The 13,726-nt window shown below is 37.1% G+C and overlaps 1 protein-coding gene across 6 annotated transcripts in view; it reads left to right on the top strand.

Annotated features, from left to right (window-relative positions):
- The window catches only part of MTDH (metadherin), a 58,200-nt gene that overhangs the window by 3,044 nt on the left and 41,430 nt on the right, over positions 1-13,726 (top strand). For all 6 annotated transcript variants that reach the window (XM_019810273.2, XM_011237274.3, XM_011237290.3 and 3 more), the window contains exon 2: positions 9,659-9,760. In XM_019810273.2, coding sequence (XP_019665832.1) covers positions 9,659-9,760 — 102 coding nt within the window. The remainder of the gene's footprint in view (positions 1-9,658; positions 9,761-13,726) is intronic.

Consider the following 13,726-nt stretch of genomic DNA (forward strand, 5'->3'; position numbering starts at 1 on the left):
CATTGTGAAGGGGATACAAAAGCACAAGCTCAGTTGCTCCCCAGGGAGCTTTTTATTCCAGTCGTGGAAAAAGATACACTAAAAAAAAATTAACTATGCAAACCCAGTATGGGCCCAGGAGGCTGTGAATGAGCTTATCACACTATCTGGCTTTGAATGTGGGTAGGAGCAAGATGTAGTGGAAAAGATTGAAGCAACGGAAAAGGCCCAGTAAAGGAAAACTTAACTCTGTCAGCCTGGCAGGAATGGGGACTAAACTTAGGTAAGGCATTTAACCTTGCTCTGTTTAGCTTGTCTTGTTTATAAATTGAGGATCTTAATTGAGTTAAAATACTGCAAGATTCCTCAAAATGTTATCTCCGACTACTTGCAATAGAGTTACTTTGAATGCTTATTAAAATTTATAGATTCCTGAGCACCAGAAGAGATCTTATAAATTCAGAATCTCTGGAACCGAGTCCAGGGAATCTGCACTTTTTTAACGAGCTCCCTTGGTAAATCCTTGTTATTATTAGTTCAAAAAATCACTTGGTGGGTGTAGGACCATAAGATCCATAGACTAGGAGAGGTTTCTAAGTGGGGTCATGTTTAATCTTACAGTCCACTTCTTCATTGCTACCTCATTCTGATATACTTTTTAGGATATACCTTACTCTGATCCAACTAAACTGTTACAGGTTTGTGAAAGGATGGTACATATTTACTTAACTGTTTTATTTTCATCTTTTTATCCCATTGTTTTTAGTTCTCTGTTAAGTCATTGCAAATTTTGCAACTCAAGTTTTAAAAATTTGTTTCTAGTAGCTTATTTTTATCTGTAGAGTAGGTGGTATTTAGCTCTTTAAAGTCTACCCATAAGCACTTTTGAAATGTTTATATCATTTTGGTTTTTATCCCCTAATAATATCCTAACATAGGTCTTTTAGGGTCTGAATTGCAGTTTGTTTCCCTATTAAAAGTGGAGAAGGTGGCACTTTTCTCTGAGCTTATTACGTGGCATTTTTGGAAATCATTGTTATATATTTTCTGTGACACCTAGTACAATGTGATATTAAATAGGCACTCAGTAAATATTTTTAATTTGACTTAATCTGAGCAGTGATTTAGATAGATGTGAGATCTCAGATAACTGGTCTTTAACAATCATTCCTTTAGGGGCGCCTGGGTGGCACAGCGGTTAAGCGTCTGCCTTCGGCTCAGGGCGTGATCCCGGCATTATGGGATCGAGCCCCACATCAGGCTTCTCTACTATGAGCCTGCTTCTTCCTCTCCCACTCCCCCTGCTTGTGTTCCCTCTCTCGCTGGCTGTCTCTATCTCTGTCGAATAAATAAAAAAAATAAAAAAAAAATAAAAAATCTTTAAAAAAAAAAACAAAAACAATCATTCCTTTGAATTTCAGCTGGAAGCCTATAACCCAGGATCAACTTCAGTGAAAATTCATTTTAGTGAAAAAGTTCTTTTTATATTAGTGTAAGACTTCTCATAAAGATTTGCCATAGTGCAGTTTTTGATATCAATAAGCTCACTGAATAGAGTAGTCTTTTGTCTTGTTTGCTGCTGTATAACCTTGCATAGGCTTGGTACTCAATAAATAGTTACTGAATGCATAAGGTAGTAAGATGCCCTCCCAAAGTATTTATACAACTCATTCCCATCCTTCATGCCTGGTAAACAGCCATATGAGCCACCTTTTTATTTTTATAGTGGATGATGGCTGTGTTTGCCTCTTCTGACTAAAATTTTGTGAGGTCCATCGTTGTATGGCCAATAAATCATTCTAATAGTATACGGTGTCTTTTGTAGTTATTCCTTCTGTTCCAGTTTCATTGCCAGTGCCCTACTTTTGGACTTTATTACCTTTTGCTTTGACTATACTAACAGCATCCTGACTGGTTTTCCTGCTTCCAGTCTCTTTGTTGCCATTGCTTTCTACCCACTCCTTCCAGTTAAATCTTTTAAAGCCCAGCTCTGATCGTGACTTTCATGTTCACATCTTGTCAGTAGTTTCCCCATCACATGTTGAGTAAAATCCAGTCTATGACATGGCCATGATGTAACCCCATCTTAGATTTATCTCTTAATCATTATCCCAAATGCATTACCATTAGCTAGACTGCAGTATCTTTTTATTCATGCTATTTTGTTCCATTAGAAAGCCTTTCTTTCCGTATCTGTACAATTTCTACCTATCCTTCAAGGCCCAGCTATGGTGCTCTCTCTACTGTAAAGCCTTCCCTAGCTCCCCAGCGAGAGTTAGTCTCTCTTTTTTATATGTTTATTTTATATTTTATCATGATATCTAAAACAAGAAGACAGAGCATTGCCTAGGAATGTACCTGTAGGGCAGTTCAGATTTTTCCCAGCTCTGTGCACGTCCATCAGTGATCAGGAAAGCACCTCAAGTATTGATTTGGGGATTAGAAATTAATTTTAGTGAGCAGGTGAATTTACCAATATGAAATCCCTGAATAATGGGGATCAACTTTGTACTAGTCTTATCTGTAATTGGACCATTCCTCATCTCCTCATATCTGGGTGTATACTTCTCCAATTGGAAATCTGGCATTTGTCTCAAATTTTACCATCTCCAAAACAGTTCATGATTCCTTGCTTTCTCCTGGTCTTCCCCATTTCTATAAATGGTAAATGACTGCCACCCATTCAGTATTCAAGCCAAAAATCTAAGAATCATTCTTGATTCTTCCCTTTTCCTCACCTCCTTATATCTTCCCTACCTCATATCTAATCTTTGAGCAAATACCATCCGTTTTATCTCCAAGATGTATATTCAGTCTGACTATTCTCATTCTATTGTCTGGCACCTTAGCTCACTTCTGTAGCAATAGCTTCTGCTGCCTCCAGTCCTAAAGCCAACACTTGTCTAAAATCAACACTTCAGTAGCTTTTGCATTTAAAATCTCAACTTCTCTCCTATGTGGCCTAGCACCTGCGTTTCTCTCTAAGCTGATTTTGAGTTAATTTTCTCTCATTTTTACCTCCAGCTATAGTGATGTTTTTTCAGTTCCTCAAATTCGTTCACAATCCAGTGCCTTTACATAAACTATTATTAACACTTCTGGAATAATCTTTTCCCCATCGTTCTAATCAGCTTGTAGATCTCACCTGAAAACTTCTTCCTAGAAAATTGTTTTCTGATTGCCCTATTTGACATAGGCATCCCATTCTATTTTCTGTCTCAGCTTTTGGTATGTGGGGGTTTTTTTATTGTAAGTATCACAGTTTGTAAATTATTTACTTATCCATTAACTTTTTTGGGGTCCCGTGCCTCCACTAGGGGAAAGCCTCGCTGGCCTTGAAATGCAGTGGCAAACAGTACCCAGCACACGTAAGAGCCTTTGATAATTACTTGTTAAACTCAATTCTGAACAGAGTAACTATAATGATATCTCACAGTTTAATTGGATAGTTTATTTGGCTAAATAAATTTATCTTTTAAGATACTCCAACAGAATTACATCTTTTATTCTTAAGTAGTGGCTTTGCTGTATCATCCCCGGTATTAATAAAGGTAGATTATATGACTTGCCACCTACGTACAGGATTTTCTTTTTACTCTAAATCACTAGTCCCCTTAGTTTTAAGTAAAATAAGTAAATATTGAAAATAAGTAAATGAAAGAATAATCATTCAATGAAAAAATCCCAAGTCATAGTTAAAACAAATATTCCCAATTATACAGAAAAGGAATTTTGAGATTCATAAAGATTAATTAACTTATTTAAGGTCACAGAGCAAAGGAGTTCCAAAGGCTCAACAGTATCCTAATTTTTAGCCTACAAGCTCAACTGTCATTTCCTCTGGACCTCTTTGGTTTCCATAGCATGTTCAGGGATATTACATTGCAGTCAGAGAACAAATCCCATTTTCTCAGCGAGTTACAGCTCTCTGTATTTCTTTTATAATTTACTTGTAGAATCAGAAGTTCGTACTGAAAATTGTAATGACTTTTACCAAAGCTCCATTTGTTTGGTTATGTGACAGGACTTTTTCATCTTGTCATTTTATCCTGCCAGAGGCCTAGTAGAGAGGACCTTTAATAGTTCTGCTTATCTTAGATACTGAGAGCAGCAATAAACCCTCTGAACACTTGGGGTTTCTTTTGCATTTGGGCATTACTGATTGATGCACTACTTCTCCAGTTCATGAAAGCTTTGACAGTATTTTTAAATTATTATTCTTCAAGCAAAATCAAGAGCTCTAAGTGGGGAATTGGTGTTATTTGACTAGCTTTAAAGTTTACTTTTTTCTCTCCAACTATGCTAGTAGTGTTCACACGGTTGCACTGAATGCCAGTATTCCAGAGGGCATCCAACAGGATCCGAGAAAGTACATGGCTGTCTATCTGCTGTTTCATATGTAGTTCTTATCTCAGTACCTATCAGAAGTAAAACCTTGGAAACCAATATCGTATTGAATTCTTCAGAAATCCTCTTAGCATAATTTGGCCATATGACAGGTGTGGGGTGTCATCTCTCTATCCTATGGAAGTTGCTCTGAGCATCCCTGATGCAGTCAGCAAGTAGATCGTTTGGAATCCCTGAAAAGAGTTGAGTCTTTGGCTAGCTGCTTAGAAGGCAACGGGGATCTTTACCACTAACAGAAGTATCTCAGGGTATTCAGCCATATTTTGTAAATTTGAATTATAGGTCAAATTTGTAAGATTGTTCTCTCAGTTATTATGAGTTTAAAATTGGAGTCGAATTTAAAAATAATTTGGTAAATTACTGTGACTGAAGCTGTAGTTTATGGCATATTTAGTTTATGTAATTGATATATTCACATTTGGCAGAAAAAAGACAAAGTTTGTGCTTTCAAATAAATGACAAGGGATTTTTCTATCATGAAATTGTATCAGAACTCTTCAAACTGAAACTGAGGCAAGGTCTTGTTCATTAGATAAGTTGATGTGTATAAAGCATCTAGCAAGGTGCTTGGCACGTGGCAAATACTTGGAGATTATTAGTTATTATCAGGCTATCTTACAGTTTAATCTATCAGCTAATGATGATGCGCCTTGAATTTCTATATCATCTTGCCTTTTATCTTCTTTATGAAGGGTGTAATATATATACTTAAGCCTCCTGTATGTTCAATATAACTTTGAGCTAAGAAAATTGAAACTCCAGTGAAGTAGTAACTTGTCCAGGGTGGCACACATTGGAGAATTCAACCCTGGTTTCAGCTTGCCTTCAGAACCCACACTGTTTGCCTTTAAGGGGTGGGGTTGGAGGGGTAAGGAGAAGGAGGTAGAGTATACCTTTTGTCTTGTATTTTAATATGTGACAGTTGTCTTCTTCCTTTGCTAGGTTCTAAGCTTTTTGAAGACAGGGATTGTGCCTCACTTGTCTTTGTTTCAAGGTTTTAGGGGTTCTACATACTACTTACTATGTTCGCTTACTGGATGTTGAGTGAATGAACATAAGTGAATGTGATATAATTTTCTTTCTTAGATAATGGTGAAACTATAAGCAGTTGTTTGTTTGTTAGTTTTGAAGAAAGATAATATTAGGGGCGCCTGGGTGGCTCAGTCGTTAAGCGACTGCCTTCGGCTCAGGGCTTGAGCCCAGAGTCCTGGGATCTGGCCCCACATCAGGCTCCTCCACTGGGAGCCTGCTTCTTCCTCTCCCACTCCCCCTGCTTGTGTTCCCTCTCGCTGGCTGTCTCTCTCTCTCTCTCTCTGTCAAATTAATTAATTAAAAAATGAATAAATAAAAAAATGAAAGAAAGAAAGATAATATTACATTGCTGTGTCTAGAGCAAGCCTGGACTATTTCTGGTCTCTGAGAGGATATATTTACTTATCATTTGTATTCTGTTAACTTCCCAAAAGAATTTGTGTCTGGAGTACTGAGCACATGTACTGTTTGTTGGCCCTCTTGACCACCAGGACTTAACATTTATTTTGAGCTTGCTAGTTGAAAAGTGACCTGGATGCTAGAACATGGGGTTGGGGATTTGAGCCATCATAGCCATGTTCTCTCCTTTGTCATTTTAAAAAGAAACTTGTATAAGACAAGAACATATATATATTTTTTTATATTACAGTTGATGAAATCAAGAGTTAAGTCAAGGAAAATACTTATAATCACAGGGAGTAAATACAGAAGTTGAGTCTTGAGCCCAGTTTTGTCCAGCTCCAAAGCCCATGGTCTTTTCATATTCCTTTTTTTTTTTTTTTTTTTGGTAGTTGGTTGACTGCCCTTCTAGTTTTTAAACTCAAGGCGTTTCCAAGTAATTTGAAGTCATGGTTTTTATATTTTATGTCTAGAAATAAAATTTACATAGCTAAGTGAAAATGGGATTCTAAATGGTTTCATTTTAGAAGTCAAATGTTAAACCTTATATATGCTTATCTTAGATGTAGGTTCTTTTGCAATTTCGAATCAGTTTAACAGATATGTACAGGCTGCTCAAATGGAGTATATGTCTTTTATTAAGCATATCTTCTTATTCTGAACTTCAAAACTCCTGGAGGGCAAATTCCTTTCATTTTTCCTTGTTCCTGAGGTCCCTAGCCCAGTGCCTGGTACTGAAGTACTTAATAAATGTTTATAGAATTGTATGGAATTAATAATTTGAACGTTGACTAACATGAAGAATTTTATTTCCTTTAAATCAAGCGTATTAAAAAAGAGACCCTACTCCCCTATGTGTCCCTCTTCTGCCTTTTATTTTCTTGATTGTCAGCTAGGTATTTTGGTTCTGGTTTATCACCACCCCTCCCAACACACACACACATACACACACACACACACACACACACACACACACACACAATGTTCTTTCATGAATGCGTTTTTAAAAGAATCTGGCATAGGAGTTGAGGAATATATGATAATAAGGCAGACATAGTGATGCCTACAAGGAGTTTATCCATATAAGAAATGATATGTCAGTCTTCTGTTACTGGTTGATTTTCATCAGATTTGGAGGATGTTCTTGTCTAATTTAAAATATAGATTGTATACTGTATATGAAATTAATCTTGGTTGGCTCTGGAAGGAACCCTCAGAGTGTTCTAGAAAATTTTATACTAGGGTACAGTAAGGCCCATGTAATTGCTAATCTGTGGAAACACACCGTGTATATTAAGGCTTCGTGATGAGAGAAGATAATACTTTCATGTAAAACCCAATTGGCAGTTGGGTTGTATTTAAAGTGTTGGTTGGCAGTTAGTTACTTTTCATGTGAGCAGATCTACATAATACGCTTCCATTTCTGGGTTTGCCGATTTAAAAACGGTGAACGATTTTCCAGGATGAGGCCTTCTTGACCAGCTAGTGGCAGAGGAAGAGGACAGAGTTTTGTTGCTGGTGGGTAGAAGAGGCACAGCCACCATGGTGTATCCTTTTCTCCTGCCGCCCTCCTCCCCTTTCTTGGGAAAGGAGGCTAACTATTTCATGTTATCAGGCATTTTGGGGGAGTTGTTGCTGACTTATGGACTCCCGGTAGTAGTGAGAGCTATATAAAGCCCCAGAGTTAGTGAAACATTGGGAAATCTGCATAGTCCAAAGGAACAGCTACAGTTAACAGCCATTGCTTAAGTTTATGTTGCAAAGAAGGAAGTAAAATTGGCACAGGTTGGCAATGTAGGACCACCTAACTTGGTGGTCATTTAAGAATCTGTGAAATGGAAACTGAATGTTCCCTTTTAAGTCACTAATAGAGAACTTCACACTTCCTAGCTGATCAAGAGGAAAGATAGTTACATCATTTGGGAGGCTGTATGAACAGTATTTGCAGTTGATCTCAAAGGAGTTGCGTTGAACTTTTTAGTCATTTTTAACCACTTGATTTCTCGCCTTTTAGCAGTTAATAAATTAAAATGACTCACTGTAGTCATTTACATGAGTAAAATGGAAGTGCTGTATAAATGACGATAGAAAGTTTGCTGAGTTAAGTGAAGTCTTTAGAAATGTAAGCCTGTGAGCTGCCAGTTAGAGGTGGGAAGCTGGAATTGGAGCTGCAAGATCACTCAGGTGGCGAAAGGCTTGTATAGAAAGGTAGAGCTGACCACAGGAAATCAGAAAAAGTTTAGCTAAAGAGGATAGTATGAACTAAGAATAGCATATGAGAATTGACAAGTAGATGATGGTGATATTAGAAAGTAGAATTATGCAGTTTTATATTCCTGTTGTGGTTATGGCTCTAAATCAAATTCCTTTCAGGGTTTTCTTACCTTTTTCTGTGTAGTACCCCCTTCTGCCCCCCACACACACACATATACATACACAGGAAGGCGGATTAGAGGAAGCAGCAGGAAAGTGACAAAACAGCACAGGAGAAAGAAAACCAAGTGAAGACTGAGGAGACCTGGTTTTGGCATCTGACTTCAACAAGTTGCTTAAGAGCCAGCAGATTGGGATTAATTGGGAATTTCATCTGCTAGAAGACTGCTTTTGTTTTGGTTTTTCTGCCATAAATCTTTGGGAAGCCTACAAAATGGGTTTTAGAATATTAATGGTCTCTTTCCCTAACTGTATATCTCTGATAATTTTGAACAAACTCAGAGAAAGTCACGTTATAGAAACTTGAACATTCATATTGTTTTCTTGAGTATGGCTCTGCTATAGTGAGGAATCTGGTGGAAGTCTATTCCGCAAGAACTGGAAATAAGGCAACTGAAACTAGTGTATTGATTTACTAACTCAATTGTGTTGTAATATGAGGAGAATAGGCAAGTGAAAAGAAGTAGTAGGATCTATAAAGAAGAGGTTAGAATACAGATACCTGGACCCCATTCTTCAAACTCCTGAATCTTAAATACATTTCTGGTGATAGAGCTCAGAAATGTTTTTTTTGGGAGGGTGGGGTTTAACCCGCAAAATGAGTGATTCTACTTAAAAACCAGATTTGGAATTCACAGACTTAATTTTATTCATGAGCACTTCTAAGAGCGATCATTTTATTTTAGGAGTGTTAAAGCTGAGGTAGTCTTTCTTAAGCTGCAGCAGCGGATTGGTAAATTTCTTAACGCCAGAACAGTAGAGCCATTAGATAATAGAATTACAGGGGACATTAGAGATAATCTAATACAGAAGCCAACAAACTGGTCCACGGACCAAATCTGGTCCTCTTCCTGTGTTTTGTAAATAAAGCTTTACTGGAACACAGCCAGACTCGTTAATTTATTCATCTATGTCTGCTTTTGTTCTACAGTAGCAGAGTTTTGTAGTGGCAGCAGAGACGATATGGCCCACAAAGCCTAAAATATTTCCTGTCCCTTTACTGACAAAGTGTGCCAACTTTTGAATAGATCAGATCTATCATTTTATATATGTAGAAATAAGACTCAAAGATAATGAATGAAACATTTGGAGATTATACAGCTAATTGGTAGTTAGAATGCAAATACAGTTTAGTTCCCTTATTTCCTGCTTTCAGTCATTATTTTTTTGTTGGGGCAACTGATATGTGGTTAAGATCAGAAAATATATTTGTGGTACCCAGTTTTGTTTATAGGTTCATTATATTATGAAACACAGTGACTATGAATAGTCGTCCAGGTCTTAGATAATAACATGGCTGTACAGGGGGTAGAATTTGATTGTAGTATATTCTGTTTCCTGAGTATAAATCTTTGGTTTGACCTGTCGAGTAGTTTGACAACAAGATTCTTTTTTGTTGCCTGTGCAGCCAAATGGACGGACTGTTGAAGTGGCTGACGAGGAAGTGGCGCGAACTCCTCGAAGTGCTACAGCAAAGCAGCCCTTAGAGACAGATAAGAAAAATGAAAAGGTAAGTTTGGGAACGTACGAAATTACACGCAAAGCTCTTAATAAAGAGTGCCGTATAAAAATGATGCTTTCTGTTTCACAAAAGTGTACATACGCTCCCCATTTAAGGACAACTGAAAACCCGAATTTGTTATAGCAGATAGGTGATGCAGGTTTAAGTAAATTGTTTTTTCACTTCTAAAAGGAAGGATATATCACCAAGTATTTTAAACATGCTGTGGCATTATTAAGTATTCATTTTGCCAAAAAAATTTACTCATGACTTGAACATCATTTATATGAGTAAGGTTCCAGGTATGTAACATCTCTCTTATTTGAAAACAGAATTGTGTTATCTTTGTTAATAGTGCACTTCTGACATAAAAAGCTTACCAAAATTGTTCTGTGGCAACAAGTGTTGAAACAAATTTCTGTTCTGATGGAGATATAATTATCTTCTTATTAGACAGTTTGGCTTTAACAAAAGAGAATGTTCTATATTCAGGTCATTATTAAAAGGTTTAGCTGTGCACTCTTAAGTTTTCAAATAAGACAATCTATCATACCCCATAAATGGTACATTCCTGGGATTTTATTCAGTTTTCAGTTTTCAGTGTTAGAACTGACCCAGTTTTTATTTGACTCAATTTAGTTTTTAAGTAGGCAAAATGTAAAAAACTGTTAACAGTGGGTTGTTCTGCTGTGGGAGAGAGACTTTTCACTTAAGTCCTTTTTTGTACATTAAATACTTGTGCCCTCCCCCCTTTTAAAATCCTGCACATGCAAAACTCCTTTTCAAGACAGACAGACAAGACAAAAAATAACCAGAGGTAGGTAAGTGGTTTCTAGAAACCAGAATGCAACAGTTCCAGTCCACCAGAATAGTAGTATGAAATGGTTGCTACAGTTTCTTAATGCTTGCAATTTCAAAACGTCTTTGAAGACCTGGCAAGATCAGTTCTCCCCCTATAACCCAATAAAATTGGTGTAGGGCCATGACAGCTGCAGGTGGGATGGCTTAAAATGAAGGATAGTTGTGGGAAAAAGTTAAACTTATGCCTGATTTTGCCTTTGGCAGAAAAATAAGTAGTAAATGACTTGTATTAGCAATAAGGATATAATTTCGGGATTGTGAATTTACAGAATGAATAGTTGATATGTCTAATATGGATTTATACTTCTTCTATCTGAAGTTTCCTTATTTCTGGGCTTTCTCTCTACTAGTGAGCATTTTATGCTTGTTCTTGCTTCCAGTTCCTGAATTATCCTGAAAAATTCATAGTTAGAATAATCGATGAACTACCATTCATTTCCGATTGATGAATCATACGTAGATTGGGTGTATGAGGATGTAAAACTACATTTTAGAGTTTATAATCATTCTGAAAATTCTTATAGAAATAGTGATAATAACTGACATTTGTTAAGTATCTGTAATATAGCAGGCACTGTGCAAGGTAAGGTATGTATATATATGAATATATTTACACGTATCTAGTAGAGACAAGTTACTGAGTACTTACTGGGTGTACTTTTAAGACTTTATAGAATATTTATACATTACTTTATTTATGCTCACAAGAGCACTGAGGAGGTGGTATTATACCTGTCTTACAAATAAGAAACCTGAGGCATAAGTTATCAAAGCTACCAAAAGTAGTCAGTCCTATCCCAGACCCATCTGACTTCAAAGTCTGTGCTTATTACTGCTTTGTATGATTTCTGATCCTTTCATAAACTCTGCAAGGCAGACAGTAAGAACCCCATTGTACAGGTAAGGGCCGTGAGACATAGAGGGATTTTGCAGTTTCACTCACTTCATAGTTTCTGAAGTAGGATTTGAATCCAGCTCATTCTGGTGCCAAAGCCCGTGCACTTGATGGTACTGCCTCCTTTCAGTTGCTGTTGCTTTTTCAGGACAAAGCTTTTGCCTTTGGTTTGCTGCCTATTTGATTTGACTTTTTGCATAGTAGTAAATGCTGCAACTCATGGCTAGTGTTTCTTTTTGCCATCTGCATCTTGAATTTATGCTTTTTAACTTGGTTCAGTTCAAGAGACCTCATTTCAGTTAATTTTTTATTCTCTTGCACTGTGTATGTTTTTGTGTGTTTTAAATGTGTTTTTAAAGACTTTTTATTACTTTTTTTTGTAAAGATGCTTATCGTAGATCTACTTATAAATCTTAATATACATTATATTTGTTTTCCTCTCAGAGCCACATCTTGGGCACTTTGAGAAGTACGGTTTGCCTATGGAATAATTGCACTCTAAGCTGTGATATTGAATACCTTGCCCTGTCACTTGAATAAACCTCACAGAGAAAAACATTGTCTAAAAATCATATATGACAAGAGTTATAGATCTTGGGTCTATAAAGCAAGTTAAATTACCATGGTTTTCTAGGTCTTTATTTAGCTATGAAGGTCAGTGCTTCCTTGATACTGATCTCTAGTAGATTCCGCATAGGACCATTAGCTAGGCTGAATGCATTGTGCTGTTAGATGCTGAAGGGACTAAGAAGGATGGAAGATGTACTTAACCCTCAGAGAGACTGCAGTCTAGTTAAGGAAATGCAAGCACAAGAGAAGAGGTCAGCTAACAAGGCTTTGAGTGCCAGATAATCAGAGGAGTAAGATTATCCTATTTGGGTGGCCAGAAAAGATTGACTTAATAAGACTCTTAAGGATGGGGATAGTATTTGAGTAACTGAAGTGAGGAGGCCAGTTCTGGCAGGTGAGAGAAACAAACGAACACAATCAGACATTATTCAGCTGAAGCAAAAGAACATATTCAGACATACTCAACAGAAAGCCCTAGACAAGTTTGACTGGTCAGGGTGGGGTGGGGGTATGATAAAAATAAATAAGTTCAGCTGGCAGCAGCATTTATGAAAACAAATCAGGCTTGCATCAGTGATTATGAGTGTCTGAATTAAGACAGAAGTGTAAGGATCATTAGTAAGAGAAACAATAGGAATAAAAATGTGAAATTTGGTCACCGTCAGGTTGTTCATGATGAAGTCAGTGGTATACTACTGAAATACTAATATTACTCATTATTAATAACCTCTTACATTTTTATGATGCTACAATAATACAAATATTTTCACGTCTCTTAACCCTGATGAATAATTCGTGGTTGGGGAAGGAGGGGAGTATAATCATTTTTTCAAATCCAGCTCATTAAAAAGAGTTTAGTGGATTGCCCAACATCACATAGCTAGTAAATAATGATCCCTCAATTTTGTGCAGGCAATATTTCTCAAAGTGTGGTTTGTGGACCCCTGGGAAGGAGTCTCAGGGACCTTTTGTTGGGTCCTGGAAGACAAAACTGTTTTAATAACAACAGAGACATTATTTGCCTTTTTCACTGTGTTGGTATTTGCATTAATGGTACAAAAGCAATAGCAGGTCAAACTGCTGACCTCCCTAGCACAAATCATGACGGTGACACCCAACTACTAGGTGACACCAAACTACTAGTGGCTGCATTCTTTATTGCAGTCCACTCACAATTAAAAAGAAAAAGAATGCCAGTTTCACTTAAGAGTGTCCTTAAGCTGTAAAAATGATCATTATTAGTTTTATTAAATCATAACCTTTGAACACATGGTTTTTAATTATTTCGTATGATGAAATGGGAAGTATACATACAGTGTACTGTGTAGTGAAGAACAGTGACTATCTTGAGGAAAAACACCTGTACAGTTGAATTACAGTCTAAACTAACTACTTATTTCATGTTGCTCCATTTTAACTTGAAAGAAGAGCTGATGGGGCGCCTGGGTGGCACAGCGGTTAAGTGTCGCCTAACCTTCGGCTCAGGGCGTGATCTCGGCGTTATGGGATCGAGCCCCACATCAGGCTCCTCCACTATGAGCCTGCTTCTTCCTCTCCCACTCCCTTTGCTTGTGTTCCCTCTCTCGCTGGCTGTCCCTCTCTCTGTCAAATAAATAAATAAAATCTTTAAAAAAAGAAAGAAGAGCTGA

The sequence above is a fragment of the Ailuropoda melanoleuca genome, chromosome 9 (assembly GCF_002007445.2).
Source record: "Ailuropoda melanoleuca isolate Jingjing chromosome 9, ASM200744v2, whole genome shotgun sequence".
NCBI lineage: Eukaryota > Metazoa > Chordata > Mammalia > Carnivora > Ursidae > Ailuropoda > Ailuropoda melanoleuca.